Raw genomic sequence first — 22,985 nt, forward strand, 5'->3', positions numbered from 1 at the left:
CGTTTCTCTTCACAGCTGGAACTGAGACTTTCTCACTACGACCACTATGAAGCTGCTTGAAGCTGTTGTCCTGTGAGCCGCCATCACACAGCTGTTACCTCTCAGAAACTTGTCCTCTGATTCAGTCGTGTCTTTGGGTCAGCAGACGTCTTCCTGTCACAGTTTGTGAGCCTTTGGATGCTGAAGGAAACTGGACTCACTGACACTTTGACTTTCTTTGCAGTTTCTCTGTAGGACAGACCGACATTTATAAGTGTTATGTTGGTCTGTCTCTCTTCCACTGTTAATCTCACGATTTTGTACCAACACACTACTCTCAGCAGTACAGTACTGTTCAACTGATGCTGACGAGGGTACCACAGTGTGTTCCAACACTGCTTTATGCAGACAGAGGGGGTTGGAAGTAATGCAGAAAATCCAGAGAAGTTGAAACAGCTGTAGGATTGAGTAGCACCAGCTTTCAAGGCTTGCTCAGCCTCCATCGCTGCAGAACAGCTTTAGGTTGTTAACCCACGCTGTGTTCCCCGAAAAAGTCTTTTTGTCTAATTCTGAAATGTACCTTATTTATTCTTTGTTTTTAACCTCTGGCATTTCACCACTTAAATTTGTACAATTTCAAGCTATTCATAGGACTTAAAATGCAACAAATAACTGGAAAAATTAGGATGTTCTAAAACTTGACCAGTAGTATATATTAGAGAATGGTGAGATTTTACTTTATAGTGACAACTCCTAAGCAATTAGGACACTAAATTACTGTGCCCTAATTTTTTAATTATTACTAACAAATAGACCACAACAAAAAACAAACCCTAACAATTTGATATTAAAAAAGAATAACTTATTCAAAAAGGTTTTTAATGAGCCATTAAAAACAGAAATGAAAATTAAAAACATTAAACCCTAAATTTAGAGTCACACTGAATGTGGCAAGTTTCCCTGATGATTCAGGCACCTAGAGATGCTTGAACAGCAAAGATATGTTTGAATCTGAGTGCAGTTAATTTCAGGTAAAGTTTAGGTTAACTGTGAAACAGTGCACAGGTAGTCTGGCTCTACCAGGACGGCACGTCCATAGATGCAGTTGCAAGAAGGTTTGGTCTGTCTCCAAGCACTGCCTCAAGAGTGCGGTAGAGATACCAGGGGATAGGCTATGACATGAGGAAAGCAGAACAGGACTGTGGAAAGGCATCGACTGTGCCTCGGGGCCAATGCCTTCATGCAAGGAGGAAGCGAACAAACCCAGCCATAGCTCACAGTCAGCTCCATGCAAACTGTCTGAGATTCCCCGGAGAATAACAGAACTGGCTGGTCAGCTGTTTACAGTGTTCCTCGTCCCTTTATCATCTTTTTGCTTTGATTTATCTTGATGAGGCATCTGTTGAATTCAGTTTAAATAGACAAATCTGAAGAATGGTATTGAGTGACTAAACATCAGCTTTACATTAATATATTGTTTTATATATCAGCAATGACCGCAGCAAAACAGGGGGAGTTTGCAAACTGTATGTTTGTGGTGTGTCATGGTGAGGATGAGGACACAAAATCAGGACTCAGACAAAAGGGTAACTTAGCCGAGGGTAGAGTCTCAGCTTCTGGTGGCCGGCCGTAGCCCACGGGGCCGGGTGCAAAAAAGTGGCACAGCTCTGTCCTCCTGTGGGCCCACCACCCACAGAAGAGGCCGTAGTTTGGTGCTTACTAGACTTAGCAGTCAGAGGCAGAGGTTCTGGCACTCTCAAAACTAGCTTATGGTACATGTAGTGTCCCCTGGTGCAGAAGGAGCTCGAGCTGGTGCACAAGGTTGGAAGATGCTGACTAGATATAGTCTGGCTCACCTCAACACAAAGCTCCAGTTTGGTGGAGAGCAGTTAGACTCTCTTGCACTGTGCAGTTGTCCAGGGTTAGGTATACCTGCAGCCCCTTGGCTTTCCCCAGTGGACAAAAGAGTTGCTTCCCTGCATCTTCAGGTTGGAACAGGCTCTGGCTGTTATTTGTGCCTGTGGGCCAAATGACAGAGTGCCAAGTGTTGTTAGTCACAGGGTGGGGTGCTGGAGAGTGCTCCAATCAGAGTTATAACACCGACTGGTTTTATGAGTGGATTATTCTGCCACAATATTCAGTTAAAAAGGGTTGGACAGCTTTCACATTTGAACTTAAATACTGGTGTACTGTGAGGGTGGCATCACTGTTGCAGTTCTGGTACACTAAAATATTAAATGCTAATGTTAGATTGTTACTGGTTATAGTTGTGTTACATGAGGTACAATGACTAAAACCTCAGTGTGTGTTTATTTACCAAAAAACAGCATTCTGACGAGAACGAGCAGCCATCAAGTGGATAAATGAATTCAATTAATGAAAACATAAACAACATCATGAAAAAAACCTAATCAATTGCCTGAACAAGATATAGATGGGTTTGACTTTTTTATGGTGGCAACAAATGTTCGAAAGTTAACTTTGGTTTAAACGTTTGATCGGGACTGTGTGTGAACAAACATCCTCTGTGATGAAGAAGAGTCTGGATGCAGATCCTCTCTCAGTGACTGAATGGGACTTTAAGACACTGCGTTCAGCCCAAAATGAATTCGATTTCTGTCACTGAACAAGAAAAAATAAATGAATAATTAAAGATGAAAGAGGGTCGTTCTACAATTACTTAAAAGTGATTTCTTTTTTTTAAATGGAACCTTTATTTGACTGTTTCTTGTAATAAATTTAAGAAAAACAAATAATAAACAACCAAAAACTTAGTCCAGCTCGGGCATCAGAAGTACAAATGTTTGGAGATATTTAGTTGCTATGCTCAGCACAACAGTTAAGGATGAGTCGCCCTCATAATGAAACGTCATTCAACTTTAGATATGACGTAACTTATATTCGTATAAGCAACTTTCAAAATCAAGCATGCCCCAGTTTTCAGTAGTCAGCTGTTTCTTTTAGTAATTCAGTACTCATCATTTTTCTCATTGCCCAGATTATTATAATAATAATCAAAATGACAGAGCACTGCCAGAAGATTGTGAGTGATTTTTGTGGAAGCCTTTACACGTGCAGTCTGACAGTGTGTAGACAAAAAAGTTTAGTAAGAATTATTTAAAAACACGTGAGAGAAAATCATCAACCCCATCATAAGAACAACGATGATTCAGTCACTGAATCATGGGGGGGTCCATACCAGGTCCTTGGCCCTATGTCACAGTGATGGCAGCCGTTCAGACACTGCCCCTCTGACGGAGAGTACAACAATGTGAGCGTAGGTGTTGTTATGTATTCACTGTAAGTCTGTGAAGCAGGTGCATGACAAGACTAATCAGGTATTAACATCACCTCCCGCTTGTATTTAATGGTTCAAACAAGGCAAAATGAACTGCTTTAGAAAACCATTGAGACAGGAAGGAAGGGAAAAAAATTATGCTTACATAAAAAAAAGTTCATAATCCCACTTAAGTAATAGTACTTAAGTTTTAATAAGATAAGTAAAAATGTATGCTGAGACCACCCATCTATCCATTTTCTTCTTTTAATGCAAAACAAAGCAAACACAATTTAAATTGGCAATAAAACATTAAAATGACAGTACCAGTGATCCTGATGTGTGATTAAGATTTCCTGTATGTCCTTGTGCCAGTGGATCTGTGTCACAGCAGGTACTCCACTACCTGTCCAATCAGCGCTGCAGAGCAGTGTCAGGATTACAGGTGGGATAATAGTTTGTTCTCTGACTTTGTCTCCACTAAAGCTTCAAATGTAATAAAGCATTAATAGATTTAAAGTTTATAAGTAAATGTAAGTAACAAAAGTGAGACTTTGTAGCTGAACTGTTTTGTTCAAGTCTACATTATAATGCTGCTATTTAAACCTGTTCTTCCAGGTGTCTCTGCTGAGGAACTGAGGAGAACACGAGGTGGTTCTTCTGCAGTCACAGAACAGGACGAAACTCATGGTCCAACAAACCCAGGCCAACCAACAATGACCTTCAGAGATTTGCCTGATTGAGCAATGACAGTATATGAATTATCTGGGAATACAGTGGAATTCTTGCCCAGTCCGTGCCAGCAGGTCAAATCCAGCTTTGGACGTTCATTCTCAACCTCAAACTAACCCAGTTTGTTTTTAACATTGCTTTCCCTTTTTTTGACAAACACATTCACTGATGATAACAAAGAGATATGTCACTATATTCCTGGTGGGATCCTGCTTGTTATTGGACCACTCCTCCCAAATCCCTTTGCAGACTTCCCTCCACAACAGAACTAGCAGGGGTGCCATTACATTTTCTGGTGGAGGGAGGAAAAATCTGAGTTTGAGGCCTTCTTTGGGGGAAGTTCCATCAGTGGAGGGCAAGAGGAGATGGCGGAGGCAGGGTAGGTTGGGAACTCACCGGATTAAGAGAGGATGGGTGTGGAACCAGTTCTTTGTCCTGGAGGAGTACATGGGATCTGAACCTCAGTATGTTGGAAAGGTAAGCGAAACAAAATCGTTATATACGATCGTTATATATGCTGTTACCAGATTATTTTGAGAGAGCTTGTGTGTAATCTGTACTTGTCTTTAAACAGCAACTTTACCAACATTACTGACTCTTTACCTTCTGTTAATTTTAACAGAAAAGACCTGATGTTTTTAGCTCGTCCATGTTGCTTCATTTTTACATTTTTCTGCTTGGAGCTCGCTTGTACCAGGAAGTGGATTTGGATGAAATCTTTAGAAAATATCCAGATAAGGCTAAAATATATGCTTTCATTTCAAATGCTTTGAGATGTTTTATTTGAAATAAGAAGAAAACAAAAAGGCATGAAAACTAAGAAATCTCACAGAACTCTAAAAATATCAGAGGAAAACTATCAAATCAGATAAAACTAAAGTGTACAAACTCCCAAACTTTGTAGTATAACACAGTAAGATACTTAAAAATGAGAGCAGATGGCTAAGCTAAGCTAAGCTAAGCTATGCTACTACTCCAGTACTACTAAAAAAAAAACCAAATACCAAAAAACTCTTTGCTGTTGCACCTGTTCAAATTCTATCTAATCAGCAAATCACATGGAAGAAACTGAATACATGTAAGTATTTAAACATAATGAAGACAACCTGGTGATGCACAATAGAAGCCAGTACAGATGATGAACACCCTTCCTTGTTGACTTGAAGTCCACATCAGGGGTAAACGTGTGAAAAACCAAGAAGATAATTAAACCATGTATTTGGAGATTTGTTATACTCCTGCTACTTTATAACTACTACTACAGAGCTGGGCAGCCCAACTTTACTTACACAGAACATTATGACAGATGATCTCCATCTCTCTGTCTTTTTCTTTCCTTTAATGGAGATGGTCCTCTGTGGCTGAGTGCATCACTCTGGTTACCAATAGAATAAGCTGATTTTAACACATTGCTTCATTACAACATAATAGTATCAAAAGGTTGCACCATTTCTTGTCTAAATGAAATTTGCCCATTTCTAAGCCTTGTTTGGTAACGGTGCAGCTGAAGACAGCGTAGGCCCCGCTAGCTGTTCCCCGGCAGACTGTCCTGAGCAGCTGGGGAAAGAGGGTGGCTGGGTGATGGTGAGGAGGAAGCGTAGTCTTAAACAGAAGCCCCAGGTACACTACCAACCATGTGTCTGTTTTTCCCCACTCGGTGACACACCCGCCGGGGGTCAAACTCTGGTAATTGGTGATTCTGTTCTCAGACATGTGAAACCTTCTGGAGGAAACCTGGTCTTGTTAGGAGAGACGGCATCCATCCCACTTTGGATGGAGCAGCTCTCATTTCTAGAAACATGGACAAATTTATTAACCCCCCCAAAATATGACTATCCAGAGTTGGGACCAGGAAGCAGAGTTGCAGTCTTACACGCCTCTCTGCAGCTTCTCTCCTCCTGCTACCCCCCCAAAAACCCATCTCCATAGAGACTGTGTCAGCTTCCAAACAGACAAAAAACAAACTAAAAACCAGCAACAAACAACTTAAACATAAACAATTACAAAGAAAGAACAATACAGTATCCACATCTGAACCAAAGAGTAACACAGTGAGATGTGGATTATTAAATATTAGGTCTCTCTCCTCCAAGTCTCTGTTAGTACATGACTTAATAATTGATCAACAAATTGATTTACTCTGCCTTACAGAAACCTGGTTGCAGCAGGATGATTATGTTAGTTTAAATGAATCAACACCCCCGAGTCATTCTAACTACCAGAAACCTCGAAGCACAGGCCGAGGGGGAGGTGTGGCAGCAATCTTTCACACCAGCCTGTTAATTGTGGCTCAAGAGTTGAGAGTTCGCCTTGTAATCGCAAGGTTGCCGGTTCGAGCCCCGGCTCGGACAGTCTCGGTCGTTGTGTCCTTGGGCAAGACACTTCACCCGTTGCCTACTGGTGGTGGTCAGAGGGTCTGGTGGCGCCAGTGTCCGGCAGCCTCGCCTCTGTCAGTGAGCCCCAGAGTGGCTGTGGCTAAATGTAACTTCATCACCAGTGTGTGAGTGTGTGTGAGTGGGTGGATGACTGGATGTAGTGTAAAGCGCTTTGGGGTCTATAGGGACTAAGTAAAGTGCTATACAAATACAGGCCATTTACCATATATATATATATATATATATATATGTGTGTGTGTATATATATATGTGTGTGTGTGTGTGTGTATATATATGTGTGTGCGTGTATATATATATATATATACACACACACATACTTTTATGTATTTATTCATCAAGATAAATCCAGCCACTTCGCACATAGGATTTGAATACAGATTGTTTAGATTACAGTTCTGGCTAACCAGCTATTGGCTGATACAGTGGGGCAAAAAAGTATTTAGTCAGCCACCGATTGTGCAAGTTCCCCCACTTAAAATGATGACAGAGGTCAGTAATTTGCACCAGAGGTACACTTCAACTGTGAGAGACAGAATGTGAAAAAAAAATCCATGAATCCACATGGTAGGATTTGTAAAGAATTTATTTGTAAATTAGGGTGGAAAATAAGTATTTGGTCACCTCAAACAAGGAAAATCTCTGGCTCTCACAGACCTGTAACGTCTTCTGTAAGAAGCTTTTCTGTCCCCCACTCGTTACCTGTATGAATGGCACCTGTTTGAACTCATCATCTGTATAAAAGACACCTGTCCACAGCCTCAAACAGTCAGACTCAAAACTCCGCCATGGCCAAGACCAAAGAGCTTTCGAAGGACACCAGGAAAAGTATTGTAGACCTGCACCAGACTGGGAAGAGTGAATCTACAATAGGCAAGCAGCTTGGTGTGAAAAAATCAACTGTGGGAGCAATCATCAGAAAATGGAAGACATACAAGAACACTGATAATCTCCCTCGATCTGGGGCTCCACGCAAGATCTCATCCCGTGGGGTCAAAATGATCATGAGAACGGTGAGCAAAGATCCCAGAACCACACGGGGGGACCTGGTGAATGACCTGCAGAGAGCTGGGACCAAAGTAACAAAGGTCACCATCAGTAACACACTACAACGGCAGGGAATCAAATCCCGCAGTGCCAGACGTGTTCCGCTGCTGAAGCCAGTGCATGTCCAGGCCCGTCTGAAGTTTGCCAGAGAGCACATGGATGATACAGCAGAGGATTGGGAGAATGTCATGTGGTCAGATGAAACCAAAGTAGAACTTTTTGGTATAAACTCAACTCGTCGTGTTTGGAGGAAGAAGAATACTGAGTTGCATCCCAAGAACACCATACCTACTGTGAAGCATGGGGGTGGAAACATCATGCTATGGGGCTGCTTTTCTGCCAAGGGGACAGGACGACTGATCCGTGTTAAGGACAGAATGAATGGGGCCATGTATCGTGAGATTTTGAGCCAAAACCTCCTTCCATCAATGAGAACTTTGAAGATGAAACAAGGCTGGGTCTTCCAACATGACAATGATCCAAAACACACCGCCCGGGCAACAAAGGAGTGGCTCCGTAAGAAGCATTTGAAAGTCCTGGAGTGGCCTAGCCAGTCTCCAGACCTCAACCCCATAGAAAATCTGTGGCGGGAGTTGAAAGTCCGTGTTGCTCGGCGACAGCCCCAAAACATCACTGCTCTCGAGAAGATCTGCATGGAGGAATGGGCCAAAATACCAGCTACTGTGTGTGCAAACCTGGTAAAGACCTATAGTAAACGTTTGACCTCTGTTGTTGCCAACAAAGGTTATGTTACAAAGTATTGAGTTGTATTTTTGTTATTGACCAAATACTTATTTTCCACCCTGATTTACCAATAAATTCTTTACAAATCCTACCATGTGGATTCATGGATTTTTTTTTCACATTCTGTCTCTCACAGTTGAAGTGTACCTCTGGTGCAAATTACTGACCTCTGTCATCATTTTAGGTGAGGGAACTTGCACAATCGGTGGCTGACTAAATACTTTTTTGCCCCACTGTATGTAGTTAAAGCTGTAGTGCTGTGTGTGTGTCTGTGTCTGTGTGTGTGTGTGTGTGTGCGCGCATTCCTTCTTCTGGAGGATTTATGCTCCTCCCAGTGACAGCAGGTGTCTCCCCTCATAATCAGCTTTGCGGGTTTTAAAGAAGAAGAAGAGGGGAGCAAATAGGGCTGTTGGGCAGTGTTCACACTGTGTGTGTGTGTGTGTAAGAACACTACTGATTGTCGTGTTACTCCCATTGGGGAGGGTGTGCACTAAGTGTGTTGTTTAGCAGCAGATGTCAGTGGACTCTGGTCATCAGTTTGTATTACTCTGCTTTCCTTTGGAGTTGTTTACCTTTGTGTTTATTTATATACTTTCATTTATTTATACTTTTTTGTGAAGCATCTTTGAGGTTCTTGACAGGGGTTATACAAACCTGAGTTAATATTAATTTAATTGTCCTTGCTGAAATACACAAGGCCTTGCCTAAAAAACAAAAAACAACTGGGTTCTAGTTGTTCTACGGATTTTTGGTCATATTCTTCATTTCAGTGCATCAAATGTTCGAAATTGGTGAGCACTGATTTGGAGCTCTCCTCTAAAAATCCAGGCTCCTGTAAGAGGAGAAAATGTGAGGCCTTCCCTGAAAAAGTAGTGTTCTTTGCTCTTGTATATACCTGTCAGCACTTATAGTTGTCAGTTACATAGGCGTTGATGCGCACCAGCTCCCCCCGCCCCCCCATCAACACCACCACTGGGTATTAAGCCGAATAGTCCCTCTCCTTTGTAGTTTTCCAAAGAGAATTTGAATTTGTCTGATCACTGAACTATTTTCCACATAAGCTTTGTACCAGAGCAGACGATGGTATTTCTGGATAATGTTGATCTCTGACTTCTTGATACCACAGCAGAGCTTTAAACAGCAAACTGTGTTCATAACTGATGCTGGAATCGTGCTGATGGCCTGACGGCTTTCAGTATTGGTTTTTAGCCTCGTCAAGATTCTTGGACTCTTTATGTCATTTTGTACGGTAGATGATGAGATTTTTAACGTCTTTGATGTCTATTTTAAATGATTCAAAAATAACTTTTAGGCAGAATTATTTCAGATTGGTTCACTTCTGTCCATCATTACTTATGATTTCTTATAATTGTCTCATTATAAATATTGTATATGTTTTCCTGTTGAGAGAAGAAACAATTCACAGATAAACATATCATGTTTTTATCATTGCATTCGGTTGATTTACATTTTACAACTTTTTTGGACATGTGGTTGTAAGTGGTTGGTTTATTAGCTCGTGTTGCTCTGAGTTTCATGCATGAACTGTTTTTGTCTGACACAGTGATCAGTGTTTGGAACGTGTGCCTCAGTACTGGTCTACCCCCGCTCTGTAACATCGTCACATTTCTACTGCTAAAAATCACCTGCAGCTGATCGTTGAATATCTAGGAGGGACTTCATTTCACAAACTGACTTGTTGCAATGGTTGCAACTTATTACAGTTTATTATGCCAACATCTTAGCCGACTGGTTATTAATTAAACTACAAAAGGTCTAAATAGATCCTCATTGCAATGTTTGGAGCCCACTGGTCAGTTAGTTGTTGACTTTCATATTTCATATATTGAACCCCTTTTAGATAAGTGTAATGCCCTGCACAGTAGAGCTTGTTTTGAAAATATTTGTTGACTTTATATTTATTATGGATGATTTATTTGGAAATAGTGTTAGTTAGTATAGTAATTGTAGTATATATTCTACAAACAAGAGATTATTCTGTTGAATGAGAAATTATGTTGTTTGATTAATACATTGTATTATTATTAGGCGTGGGACTCAATTAAAACAAATAATCTAATTAATTAGAGGCTTTGTAATTAATCATCTCGGTTAATCACATTTAATCGCACAAGAAAATATTCCTCAAAGTGCAAATGTTTTTTTTTTTAATTTAAAAGGGTTTTAGTGGGCGACAGAATCAAATAATAAACATGGACATGAATATTGGAAACTCAAGCTCTTTACATTTCTGGAAAAAAAATCCCTGGGCAGGCTTAAAAATGAAGCGCTGTTTTAAGTACTTTAAGTATATTTTCAAAATGGCTTTGTTTTTAAATAATAATAATAATTTCAACATGAGTGAAGTTTAATCTTCTTAAAAAAATAAACATAAAAGGTTATTTGAGCAGCTTCACCTTTAAACTCTGAGTAACCTGAGCCAACATTATTTTGTACATTAGGCTAAAACAGTGAACATAAAACATGTAGCTCCGGCGGTAGAGCATCTAATGATTGGAAGGTTGGTGGTTCGATTCCTGGCTTCCTCCTAGTCTTCATGCCAAATATCCTTGGGAAAGATACTAACCCCCTGTTGCTCATCCATTGTATGTTAATGTTAGATAGGCACTAACAGCTTAGAAAAAGTGCTTGTGTGATTGGGTGAATGAATTAGTTGTATAAAGCGCTTTGATGCTCAGAGTAGAAAATCACTAAATAAGAACCAGTCCATTTACTCACAGTACCTCCATGCTTATTTACTGTCCGTCTCTTTCAGCCAGTTACAAACTAGCCTGTTCACGTGTTCAGAGCAGCTTTTTGTTACTATGTGACCTGCAGGTGAGAACAGTCTGTCACATGGGACAGAAGTGGCAGGACCAATCACAGACAGCTGTGGGTGGGTCCCTGCTCGACTGGACCACCACTGCAGCGGGCAGTCTGTCTGGCTGATGGTGGATTCTGCTCTGTGCAAACTCTTCCTCATCAGAGGGGAGGAGGAGGCTCTTTGTCTCTGCTGGCTCCTTTGTGGTGCCATCTTCACACTGTTCCTGCAGCAGGACCTCAAGGCTGCTGACACCTTTTCTTGTTACTGGGACTGCTAGCGCTAACAGCTCCCACAGTTTCTGTACTCACTGCAACATGTTTTGCATTTAGATGATGCCGTAAGGTTGAAGTGCTTCGGTGGTATGCAAACTCCTTTTTGCACAGTTTGCACATAACCACGCTTTTATCAAGGTTCCATTGGATAGTCTTTAGAAATCAAATTAGCCTCTGATCAGTCTGAGGTGACATGAGCCGGCTCCTTATTGGGAGCCATGGGTTTTTTTTCCTTTCTCTCAGCCTCTCTCTCTCTCACTTTTTTCCGCTTCACTCCGCACGTGAGCCTTGTGCTTTGTGCTGGGCAGAGGGGGGAGGGGCGGTAGTTACACTCAGTAGCACAGGAACAGAGCGGGAGGGAGAGAGAGAGAGAGCCAGGGACAACAACGTCACATTAGAAAGGTATAGTAATCATCCACAACTATTTTCAGTTGCAGATGATGAAGGATTCAGAAAGTTTATTCATGCAGGTCCATATGACAGAGAATATGCATGTTCTTTTTGTTTTCATATTATAATTTATATTTAATTGTGTTGTGGTTTGCAGTGTTTTGTGTTGTTTCACTTTAAATTTGTTTAAAAGGAAAAAGCTGAAAATTTAAATAGTTAAAAGTTCAAATGTGAATAGTTGGTTTTTGTATTATATGATTTATTTATTACATTTTATGTGGAGTGAATAAATAAAAGTACATTTACGGTGGCCGCTAGAGACAAAGCACGTACAAAACACAACAGAAGTGCTCCAGGACGCTAGGCGCAGTGTTACCTGGTGGCTACACAAGCCAGCAAGTACCAACGACCGGATTTGGTGTGTGGTAGTAACAGGTAAATAAACTTTTTTTTTTAAATTATTTGAATATATGTGAGTGCTTGTGTATAAATACACAAACAAGATAATTGAATATGCTTTCAATTGTGTAATTTAAGTGATCTAGTAGCTCTGTTTTGGAAGTTCAGTTCATGCTAGAAATGTGTTTTGGAGTTTGTACGTGCTTTGTCTCTAGGGGCCACCGTAAATATTTATATATAAACATATATAAATAAAAAGACTTTTTTTACATTAGTAATTCCTTTTTTGCATAATTTTATATTATTGTTAAAAATAAATTAGTTAAAGCAACAAAACAACCTGAAGAGCCGGTTCGGAGCTGAAAGAGCCGGAAATCCCATCACTATTCTTTGTAGCTCTGATGTGTGCATCAGTGTAATCGGTCTACCAGGAAATGGTGCATTGACAAACGTTCCTCTTTGCTTGGAATGCAAATATGTCAAGCCAGTGTTATTAAATGCGTTATTTTTTTATGCGTTATATTTTTCAAATTAATTAATCACAGTTAACGCTTGTTAACACTGAACTCATTCATCTGTTACAGTGTTAAACCCAAATGTTTCTAGTTAGCATGGGATTTGGACTAAAAATGGCATGTTAGTGAAAAATGTATATTTGACAAAGATGACCCAAATAAACCCAAAAAAATGAAAAAAAAAAACTGTTTTAAATGATGATTTCATTTGCAAACAAAAAACATTAACCAAAGTTAGAGCAGTCTGACTATTCTACACTGACCTCTGGCATCAACGTGTGCAGGAAACTCCCAGCAGATCAGGGTTTCAAACTCCGGCCCTCGAGGCCTGCAGCAGATAGCTGCTTCTGAAATAAGCCCAGCCCACCTCACTCCCAAACTATGCCACCTTCATAGTCACTTAGATCACTCTTGTTCCACTTCAGCAGCTTATACTGACCAAGTCTACATGCTTACAAACAGATACACATTACACACTATGTCATGCTGATTAGATACTTGCATTAACAAGCAGCTGAACAGGTGTACCGAATGCAGGAGCTAGTCAGTGTATTCATATCGTTCTCATAGACAACAAATGAAGACTGATGCAGTTAATGTGCATATCATCTCCTAAATAAGAAAACAATACAGTATTTGTGATGCTTTTCTGACACATAATTTCCTCTGCAGCTCCACACTGAGATGGACCAGGGAGATAATGCAGTGAAATATACACTCTCAGGAGAGGGAGTGGGGTCTGTCTTCACCATTGACCAAATGACAGGAGATATACATGCACAGGTGGTGCTTGACAGGTCAGTACCTCCCAATAATATTGTCTAAACTGACTAAGCACCTGAAAACAGTAATATCTAAGTAGGAACCTAGAGAAGGCACATCCTCCCAAACTGTTTTTCTCAGGAGTTGCAATGGACGGGGAAGTGAGACTTGGACAAATCAGAATCAACCTTTTTCTGTCAGAGAGATGATTGTGTCCACAGAGATGCTGACTTTGGCTGAGATTTTTTTAAAAACGCACAAAAGATTCAAGGCGATTTTTTTTTTCCACAAAACAGGCTGAGGCTTGATCAACTTCAGCTGAGTCACCTGAGCAAGAATGTTTGATGTTCAAGACCTGAAACAGCTGCTGACCTCAGAAAACATCACTGAACATATGCATTACCTTTAAAACTGCAGATGTGTTATTACAGCTTTCTCTTGAACTGTCACTGCGGGCGGCCAGCCCTGTTGTTTGGAGACTTTGGGAGTCGTTGAAAAAAAGACCAATCATGAGTAGCATCTGCCTTCAGAGTTTCTACCGTTGCGGCTCGAGGGCTTGATAATATTCACATGCTGCCATCACATTGTGTTGCAGTCATTCGTTGCATACAATACACAGTAAAACTGTCAAATTTATAAATTGATTCTATACAAAATCAGCACGCTCTAAAGAGTGTGTGTGTGCGTGCGAGCGTGCGCGTGTGTGTGTGTGTGTGTGTGTGTGTGTGTGTGTGTAAGAGAGAGAACCCATTCCACCTAAACAGGACACATTCAACAGTGGCAGTTGTTTTGTTGTTGTTGCTTTTTTGCAATTGCAGGTTTTTATCACATGTTTACTTTTGTAGCTGCGTTGCTAGTGCAGTGATCTTTTATTAACAGTGGGGCAGCTTTCCAGCTGTCCTCATCGGCTCTGCACCACACGCAGCTCTCTCGTCAGGTCCCCGCATCTGACTGAAATAGGAAAGGCATGGGCAGGTCCGCCTCCCCCGACACCACACCCTGAACCCACTGCTCCACCCCTCCCCTGCAGCTGAGCCATAAACCACACCCCTCCACAATTAAATAAATAAGATATTGTTGGATATCTTAATGTCACATTAAAATTCAGAAAATCATATCATAAAAGAAAGTTCCTCTTTGATATGATGATAAACTAACTAAAATGATAAACTAAGCTTTGCACATGAACAACCCCCGTAAGTATAAAACTGTGACTATGCCAATAAAAGTCTACCTTTATTCATGCATTTGCATCAATAGACGAGCATTTCTATGGACAAAACACTTTCCTGTCCCAAAATTGAGTCACTACTTGATCTACAGCACATCTAATATTTCCATTTTCTTTAACAGTCTGTTTGGCAGCATGAGTGCAGCCTGACATGGAATCAATGCTGAGACACCATGAGACTCATAGCCTGAACACATAATCATATCAGTTGAGTATGTGCCAGTGAATTCAGTGTGTGTAAATTTAATACTTGATGTTTTGCAGGGAGAAAAAATCGTACTATACGCTGAAGGCCCAGGCTGTTGACGTTCATACAGGCATCCCTCTTGAGCCAGAGTCTGAGTTTATCATCAAGGTGCAGGATATTAATGACAATGAACCTCAGTTCCCAGATGGACCCTACAGCGCCAGCGTCCCAGAGATGTCCCCAACAGGTAAGACAGCTACAGGCTCGGATGCAGTAGGTGGATGAAGAATTTAGATAGCAGAACTCATAAAGATAAATGAAAGTGTACACTCCTTATCAAGGAAAATATATTTTAGGTATAAAAAAATACACAGTGCACAAAAATATATTAAAAATGAAACCAATTTTTTAGACAGGACAGTCTCTCGTAACAAGACCAGGTTTTCCCAGAAACTTTTCCAGTTATCTACATTGTGTTTTAGACACAACTGAGCCAGCCAGCAATCTAAGGAGATCTCCTTAGATTGCTGGCTGGCTCAGGTGCAGCTGAATATGTCACCCCTGGTCCGATAAGGTAGGGGATAGTGAATACTGTGAATGTAATTAGCAGGTGAAGTTTTTAAATCAACTGGCTCCACAGATAAGCTACACACTGTGGAACAGGAAGCAATACTCTGCTGCAGAGAGCAAACACCAAGTGACAGCGCCACTGTCTCTCTACTGTTTTCTTCTTCAGTGCCATGTGCCAAAACAATGCAGAGCGGTTACCTACTCCCACAGAGCTTAATAATTCTACATCTTCCCTGCGTACCACTACTGTAGCTCCTCTGAAAAAGAAAGCCCGAAATCAGAAATTCTTGATTCCCTGGTGTAACCGTCAAACATGCACCTTAACACAGAAAACTTGTAAACTGGAGAGAAACTGGGATCTTATTTAGAAGATCATCATTTAGCCTGAAAAAAACAGTTTGCTGCTCTACAGAAAAAAACTTCTGCAAAGCTAGAACGTTTTAGTATCCATCACTGATCGAAGAAAATAAGAACAACCCCAGGTTCCTCTTCAGCACTGTAGCAGGGCTCGCAAAAAGTCAGACCTCTGTTGAACCAAGCATTCATTTAACCTTATCTAGTAACAGTCTTCACAAATAAAATTTGAACCATTCATAACCATCTCACAGACTTAGATTTATGTTTAGCTACTTTCAGCACCATTGATATTCATTTAGACTCTTTTTCTCCATCTTTCTAAATTAACTTCAGTAATTACTTCCCCCAAACCATCATTGTGTCTTTTAGAACCCATTCTTATAAGACGTCCTAAAATTAATTACTTCTTCAGGCTATGATCAACCTATTTATCAGATTTTAGGTTTCAGAGCTCATCACAGCACAGAAACAGCTTTAGTGAAGGTTACAAATCGTTAGCTTCATAGCATAATTGCCTAAGTCATTTGACTAAGTCAATGACTTAGGCAATTATGCTATGAAGCTAACGAAATGATCTTCTTATGGCCTCTGACAGTGGACTCATCTCTGTGCTTGTCCTGCTAGACCTCAGTGCAGCGTTCGATACTGTCGACCATAATATCCTATTAGAGCGATTAGAACATGCTGTAGGTATTACAGGTACTGCACTGCAGTGGTTTGTATCATATCTATCTAATAGACTCCAGTTTGTGCATGTAAATGGAGAGTCCTCTTCACACACTGAGGTTAATTATGGAGTTCCACAGGGTTCAGTGCTAGGACCAATTCTGTTTACATTATACATGCTTCCCTTAGGCAGCATCATTAGAAGACATAGCATACATTTACACTGCTATGCAGATGACACCCAGCTCTATCTGTCCATGAAGCCAGATAACACACACCAATGAGTTAAACTGCAGGAATGTCTTAAAGACATAAAGACCTGGATGGCCGCTAACTTTCTGCTTCTTAATTCAGATAAAACTGAGGTTATTGTACTCGGCCCTGAAAATCTAAGAAATATGGTCTCTAACCAGATTCTTACTCTGGATGGCATTACCTTGGCCTCCAGTAACGCTGTGAGGAACCTTGGAGTCATTTTTGACCAGGACATGTCCTTCAACGCACATATTAAACAAATATGTAAGACTGCTTTCTTAGGGTGTGTTTACAAGATCAAATTATCTGATCTTTCTTTTTTTGTTCTCCAAAGTCTTGGCATACATCCATCCATCCTCCATCCATCCATCCATCCATCTATTTTCTTCTGCTTATCCGAACCAGGTCATGGGCAGCTTAACCCAGAAAACCCTCTGCTCCCCAGCCATCACATTCAGTATATCTGGGAGAACACTGGGGTGTTCCCAGGCCAGCAGAGTGATATGATCTCTCCATTCCTATCCTGGGGCCTCGTGGAGACATGCCAAGAACACCTTAGCCAGAGGTCACCCAGAAGGCATCCTAGTCAGATGCTCAAACCAACTCTGGCTCCTTTTGATGTGGAGGAGTAGTGGCTCTACTTTGAGCCCATCTCAAATGACTACAATGGTATACTGTCCTCCTCACTGTACCCACGACCCCATCTTACAATCTCCCTGTAAAATTCCTCTAACAACTGGGGCAGCAACTCTACCCTGACCCTGGGAGGACACTTCACCCTTTTCCAGCTGAGGACCATGGCCTCAGACATGGAGATGCTAATTTTCAATCACGTCACTTCACTGCAAGCTGGAGGCCACAGCATGATGAAGCCTACAGGGCGCATCATCTGCAAAAAGCAGATATAACATTCTGAGGCTACTAAGTTGGAAGCCTTCCACCACTTGGTTGGATCCTGTCTGTAAAGATTATGAACCGAATCAGTGACAAAGGGCAGACCTTCCCAGGGAGGCTAAGGAGTGTTTAGATCTCCATGTGATGTTGCAGAAGTGTGTGAACCAGAACAGCCTTACAATATTCAGGAACTCGTGGCAAATGTCACCCACCCCTGGGGCCACCAAGGAATTACTGCATTATTGAACTACGTCAGTGAACTCAGTGATGGCAAAGTTGTGCCCATTTTTCCCACATTCTGTTTCCTTTATAGGAGAATTTTAAAAAAAATGTCAGTATTGTCTTCTTACATATGGTGAACCTCAGTAGTGGTTCACTTCCACGGCCACAGACGCATAAAATCAAACAGGCTGCAAACATTTGTGAAATATTGGGTCATTCTCTGGAGCTCAGTGAATTCCAGCGAGGTACCATGATAGGATGCCATCTGTGCAACAAGTTAAGCTGTGAAATTTTATCACCACTTAATATTCCACAGTTAGTGATTAGTGGTATTATAACGATGTGGAAGAGAGTAGGAGTGACAACAGCTCAGCCACAAAGTGACAGGCCAAGTAAAGTCACAGAGCACGGTCAGCAGGTGTGTAGCACGCAGACGTCGCTGCTTTTCAGTTTCTAGAGAGAAACGTAATCTGTATTAACATAATCTGTGCAAACATGTTTGTGTTTGTTTAGGAACCTACGTGACACAGGTGACTGCCACAGATGCAGATGACCCCACGTATGGCAACAGTGCTCGCGTTGTCTACAGCATCCTTCACGGCCAGCCCTACTTCTCTGTGGACCCCAAAACAGGTGACAGGACAGCAGCTGGAACGTTTCTGTTACAAAGCAAGAATAATTGATACAGTTGTACTAACAGAACTCAGACGTCGCATGAATTCAGTTCACTTCATGATACCTCACGAGTTACTCCCCAGTCCTACCCCTGATAAAACAAGCACCACAAAGACAAGTTACCATGGAAACATGAGCTTTACGTTGTGACTGTTTCTATTGCAGGTCAATGTAAATATAGACCTGCAATAGAAACATAGGAGCACACATATAGTGAAAAAACAGCAGCTTTTGTTCCTGTAAAGACCTTTATTGGGAAAAAGCTGCCGGGCGTCCTTCATCAAACCGCACGTTAAACTCATTCAATTCAATTTCAATTCAATTTTATTTATATAGCGCCAAATCACAACAAAAGTCACCTCAAGGCGCTTTATATTGTGCAGTAGATACAGAGAAAAACCCAACAATCATATGACCCCCTATGAGCAAGCACTGATTCTAAATTCTAAAATAACACGTACCAGTTAAATTAAATTACAGGAGAGTCTTAAAGAGAAAAAGACATTTATACAGCATCAAATTGCAACATCAGTCGCCTCAAGGAGCTTTATACTGTAAGGTTGACCCTACAATAATACATCCAGAGAAAAACCCAACAATCATATGACCCCCTATGAGCAGCACTTTGGCGACAGTGGGAAGGAAAAACTCCCTTTTAACAGGAAGAAACCTCTGGCAGAACCAGGCTCAGGGAGGGGCGGGGCCATCTGCTGTGATTGGTTGGGGTGAGAGAAGGAAGACAGGATAAAGACATGCTGTGGAAGAGAGACAGAGGTTAATAACAGATATGATTCAATGCAGAGAGGTCTGTTAACACATAGTAAGTGAGAAAGGTGACTGGAAAGGAAAAACTCAATGCATCATGGGAATCCCCCGGCAGCCTACGTCTATTGCAGCATAACTAAGGGAGGATTCAGGGTCACCTGGTCCAGGTTAAACTCATGTGTGAAGAAAAACAAACTTTGTAGCTGCTTCATCCACCACAGCAAACATCTACTGTAAAGAAACAGACATTATACACATGAACTGTTAACTTTAAATTAGATAGCTCACAAAATCACTCATAGCCAGCACTCTTCTTGCCTTCTATTAATTTAAGAAAGCCTTCCAAGTAGACAGAGTATTTGTATATATAATTATATATAATTTTATGTTTTGCCTTGTTTTAGATCAAAAGTCAAATATAATAAGGTATACAACCTTATTATATTATGTACGCACCTGCATGTAGGATAATGCTGAATAACCCAACAATAACGTTAATGAGTGTCCGGATCTTGAGTTTCACTGATTACTATGAAAGGATGAAAACGAGCACATACTCAAGCTTAGATGATTAATCATCTTCAGGCTGTTTAAATCAGAGTGCCATACATGTAGTCTTACTATTTACTGATCCTCTGGTCATGAAACATCTGAGCCTATCAGGTCACATCACACGCAGCCATGCTGGGTGGAGTCTAACATTTCTCTGATACAGGGCTTGCTTTGAACAGTGCACTGATGTCTTGATAGACCCTTTTAGTGGTACCTTGATGTTTAAGCTTGTAGTTTGTGGCCCAGCGCAGTGCAGCTTCTTTCTGTGGGAATACGGAGAAGCTGACCAGGATAGTGTGGGGGTTATGACCTTTCACTGGATCTGGAGGTCGGTCGGGGTTTGTTGGACTCTTTCCAGTTCAGATGACGTAGGGAAGACTGGGGCCCATTGCCTGCATTGATACCTCCAACATAAACTTTAGAGGGTCCCTGCCATGTTTGCTCCCTTCAGGAATGTTTAGTATACAGAGATTAACTCTCTGTGAGCGGTTTTCAAGGTCATCGTTCAGTGCAGGAGCAACTGGTTTTGGTCTTGTAATGGTGGATTTGGCTGCAGTCAACCATTCAAACTTTTCACCAGTTAGAGACGTCACTGTTGTTTGTAACTCGTCTGGGGATGCCTGTAGCAGTTTTATGGGGGAGGGGGATCACTTTTTCACACAGGGCCATTTTGGCTTTTTCCCCCCTTAATAATAAACACCTTCATTTAGAAACTGCATTTTGTGTTTACTTGCATCATCTCTGTCTAATATTTACATTTTTTGTGACAAATATACAAAAAATATTCAAATGTGGGAAGCACTTAGATACACTGAGGCAAAATTAGGCATAGGCATACAGCGTGTGTAGACTAAAGCCAGATTCATCTTTGTCTTTCTTCTTTGTTATAGTGAGGTCTAAAATGTTAAATCAAATCCTTTCAGGTATAATTCGGACAGCTCTGGCCAACATGGACCGTGAGGTGAAAGAGGAATACCAGGTTCTTCTCCAGGCCAAGGATATGGGTGGTCAACTGGGGGGACTGGCCTCCACCACCATCATCAATATCACCCTGACTGATGTCAATGACAACCCTCCACGCTTCACTAAGAGTAACAAACTCTTAGCAATGTCTAATTTGCTCATTGTTTAAAAAAATCTACTCATTCATTCATTCAGTTACGTTGGACTAATAATAGTGTTTAATTGGTTGTCTCTTTTTACTGATCTTTCTTACTCTTTAAGGTATTTTTAATCTTCATGTACCAGAGTCAGCATCATTGGGTGCAGCTGTGGGACGAATTCAAGCCCAGGATTTGGATGTAGGCAGCAACGCACGGGTGGAGTATGCCATTGTTCCAGGAGATGAGGGCAACATGTTTGACATCATCTGTAATGGTCAAAGTCAAGAAGGGATAATTGTTCTGAAAAAGGTCAATTCACCCTTTAGTGCACGTTAGTTGCTTTCTAAGTGCTTCCTGCTGCAAAGCATTGATCCATTCACACAGCACTTTATTTTATGTCTTCAAGCTGATGATGGAAAGATTGTTTTATGCTGATGCAAAGTTCTTTAAATCATATGAATTAGGCCACGTTCACACTGCAGGTCTTAATGCTCAATTCTGATTTTTTGATCAAATCCAAATTTTTTTTGTCTGTTTTTCACACTACGAATAAAATGTGACAGCAAACGCGCTCCAGTGTGAACGGTTCACGGCCCTCAAAGCGTCACACGTGCGCAAAAGAAGACGTCACACACAACAGAAGTAAAAATGGCGGCTACAGAGCTAGTAGGTGTTGTTGCAGCAGTCGATCAATTTCTGCACAGTCGTAACCGACAGAATTTTGACAAATTAATTAAAGAAAAGACACTGAAAAAAAAAAGAGCCTTTGCTTTAACAATGGCCGCCATGCTTTCTCGTTTGTCTTCTGATAATTGGCGTCTGTCTTGTGTCAGTGACGTAAAAGACGGATTTAATGCGACGTGACCATCAAACAGCAGTCGCTTTCTACAACCTCGGATATGTGTCAGATTCAGTACCACATACGAAAGTGACCCAGGTCAGATTTGAAAATATTGGATTTGTGCCATGATCGGATAGATGGGTCGCATAGGGTCAAAAAAGTCGGATTTGATGCGCTTTCGCCTGCAGTGTGAACGTAGCCTGAGACTGCTTCACAGCCACATTGTTAAATGTGGTTCATAGTTCTAAATGTGTTAAATTGTCAGTGAGAACAGAGAAACACTAACTGACTGTCTGGTCCATTGTAATTGCTGTCACTGGGGTAATACCATGTAAGGGACTATTGTACTTTGTACTGTATTCATTCCTTCATACTTTGTGCTCTGGTGACAATTTTGTTATTTTGTTGAATGCCAAATGTGGCTGACACGAGTATTTGACCAGGACTACACAGTGATGAGTGCAGGACAAACTCTCTGACTTTCCTGTGAGAGATAAAGACATGGATGTGTACATGAAATGGATTGAAAACATTAGATAGAAAGCAATTATATGTAACCCCTGACTCACTCTAAATAGTTTAGAACAGCCAAAACTACAGACTAGGTTTAGCAGGATTACAATAGGAAATGAGGTGACCGTGGAGTGAAATGGCTGGAGACAGGAAATGAGCAACAATGGTTATTATTTTGTACAGAATTGAAAATTAAATGGCCTGTATTTGCATAGCACTTTACTAGTCCCTAAGTAGCCACAGCTACACTGGGGTGCACTGACAGAGGCGAGGCTGCCGGACACTGGCGCCACCAGGCCCTCTGACCACCACCAGTAGGCAACGGGTGAAGTGTCTTGCCCAAGGACACAACGACCGAGACTGTCCAAGCCGGGGCTCGAACTGGCAACCCTCCGATTACAAGGCGAACTCCCAACTCTTGAGCCACGATCGCCCCAGTAAATCAGACACAAATTCCACAATAACAGCAGTAATAGTAATGATAAGCCGGCATAACAAAAATAACCTACTGAGCTCAATATTTCAATTTCTGGTCATTTGTCAGGTCTGGATTCCTTATTAGTCTAGTCAGGGTTTCTTACTAGTCTAGTTCTTTTTTCCTTGGTTTTGTGGTTTGTGTGTTACCACTTTTATGCCTCTCTTGAGGGAGAGATTAGTTTAGTCTGGGCACAGGCTCGCTACCTCTATCCGGAGAGAATCCAAAATCTTAGTTGCTTTATCACACGAACAGAACACCTAGCCAAAATGACAGAAAATTCCGCACGGACCATCCGAAGCCTGTCTCGTCTACCTTCCACGTGCGAAAAACCAAGCTCGTGTG

General features: G+C 41.2%; 1 protein-coding gene across 1 annotated transcript in view; it reads left to right on the top strand.

The window, feature by feature from the left end:
• Positions 1-3,897: 3,897 nt before the first annotated feature.
• Positions 3,898-22,985, top strand: part of LOC146688440 (cadherin-12-like) — a 31,219-nt gene continuing 12,131 nt past the window's right edge. Inside the window, exons 1-6 of the mRNA XM_085438907.1 lie at positions 3,898-4,465; positions 13,245-13,369; positions 14,830-14,999; positions 18,230-18,349; positions 20,632-20,799; positions 20,933-21,120. Of these exons, the coding sequence (XP_085295033.1) occupies positions 4,157-4,465; positions 13,245-13,369; positions 14,830-14,999; positions 18,230-18,349; positions 20,632-20,799; positions 20,933-21,120 (1,080 nt within the window). The 5' untranslated portion in view covers positions 3,898-4,156. The remainder of the gene's footprint in view (positions 4,466-13,244; positions 13,370-14,829; positions 15,000-18,229; positions 18,350-20,631; positions 20,800-20,932; positions 21,121-22,985) is intronic.

This window comes from Copadichromis virginalis, linkage group LG18 (genome assembly GCF_057382275.1).
Source record: "Copadichromis virginalis isolate Kocher_CV1m ecotype Utaka linkage group LG18, C_Virginalis_male_GT1.1, whole genome shotgun sequence".
Classification (NCBI taxonomy): domain Eukaryota; kingdom Metazoa; phylum Chordata; class Actinopteri; order Cichliformes; family Cichlidae; genus Copadichromis; species Copadichromis virginalis.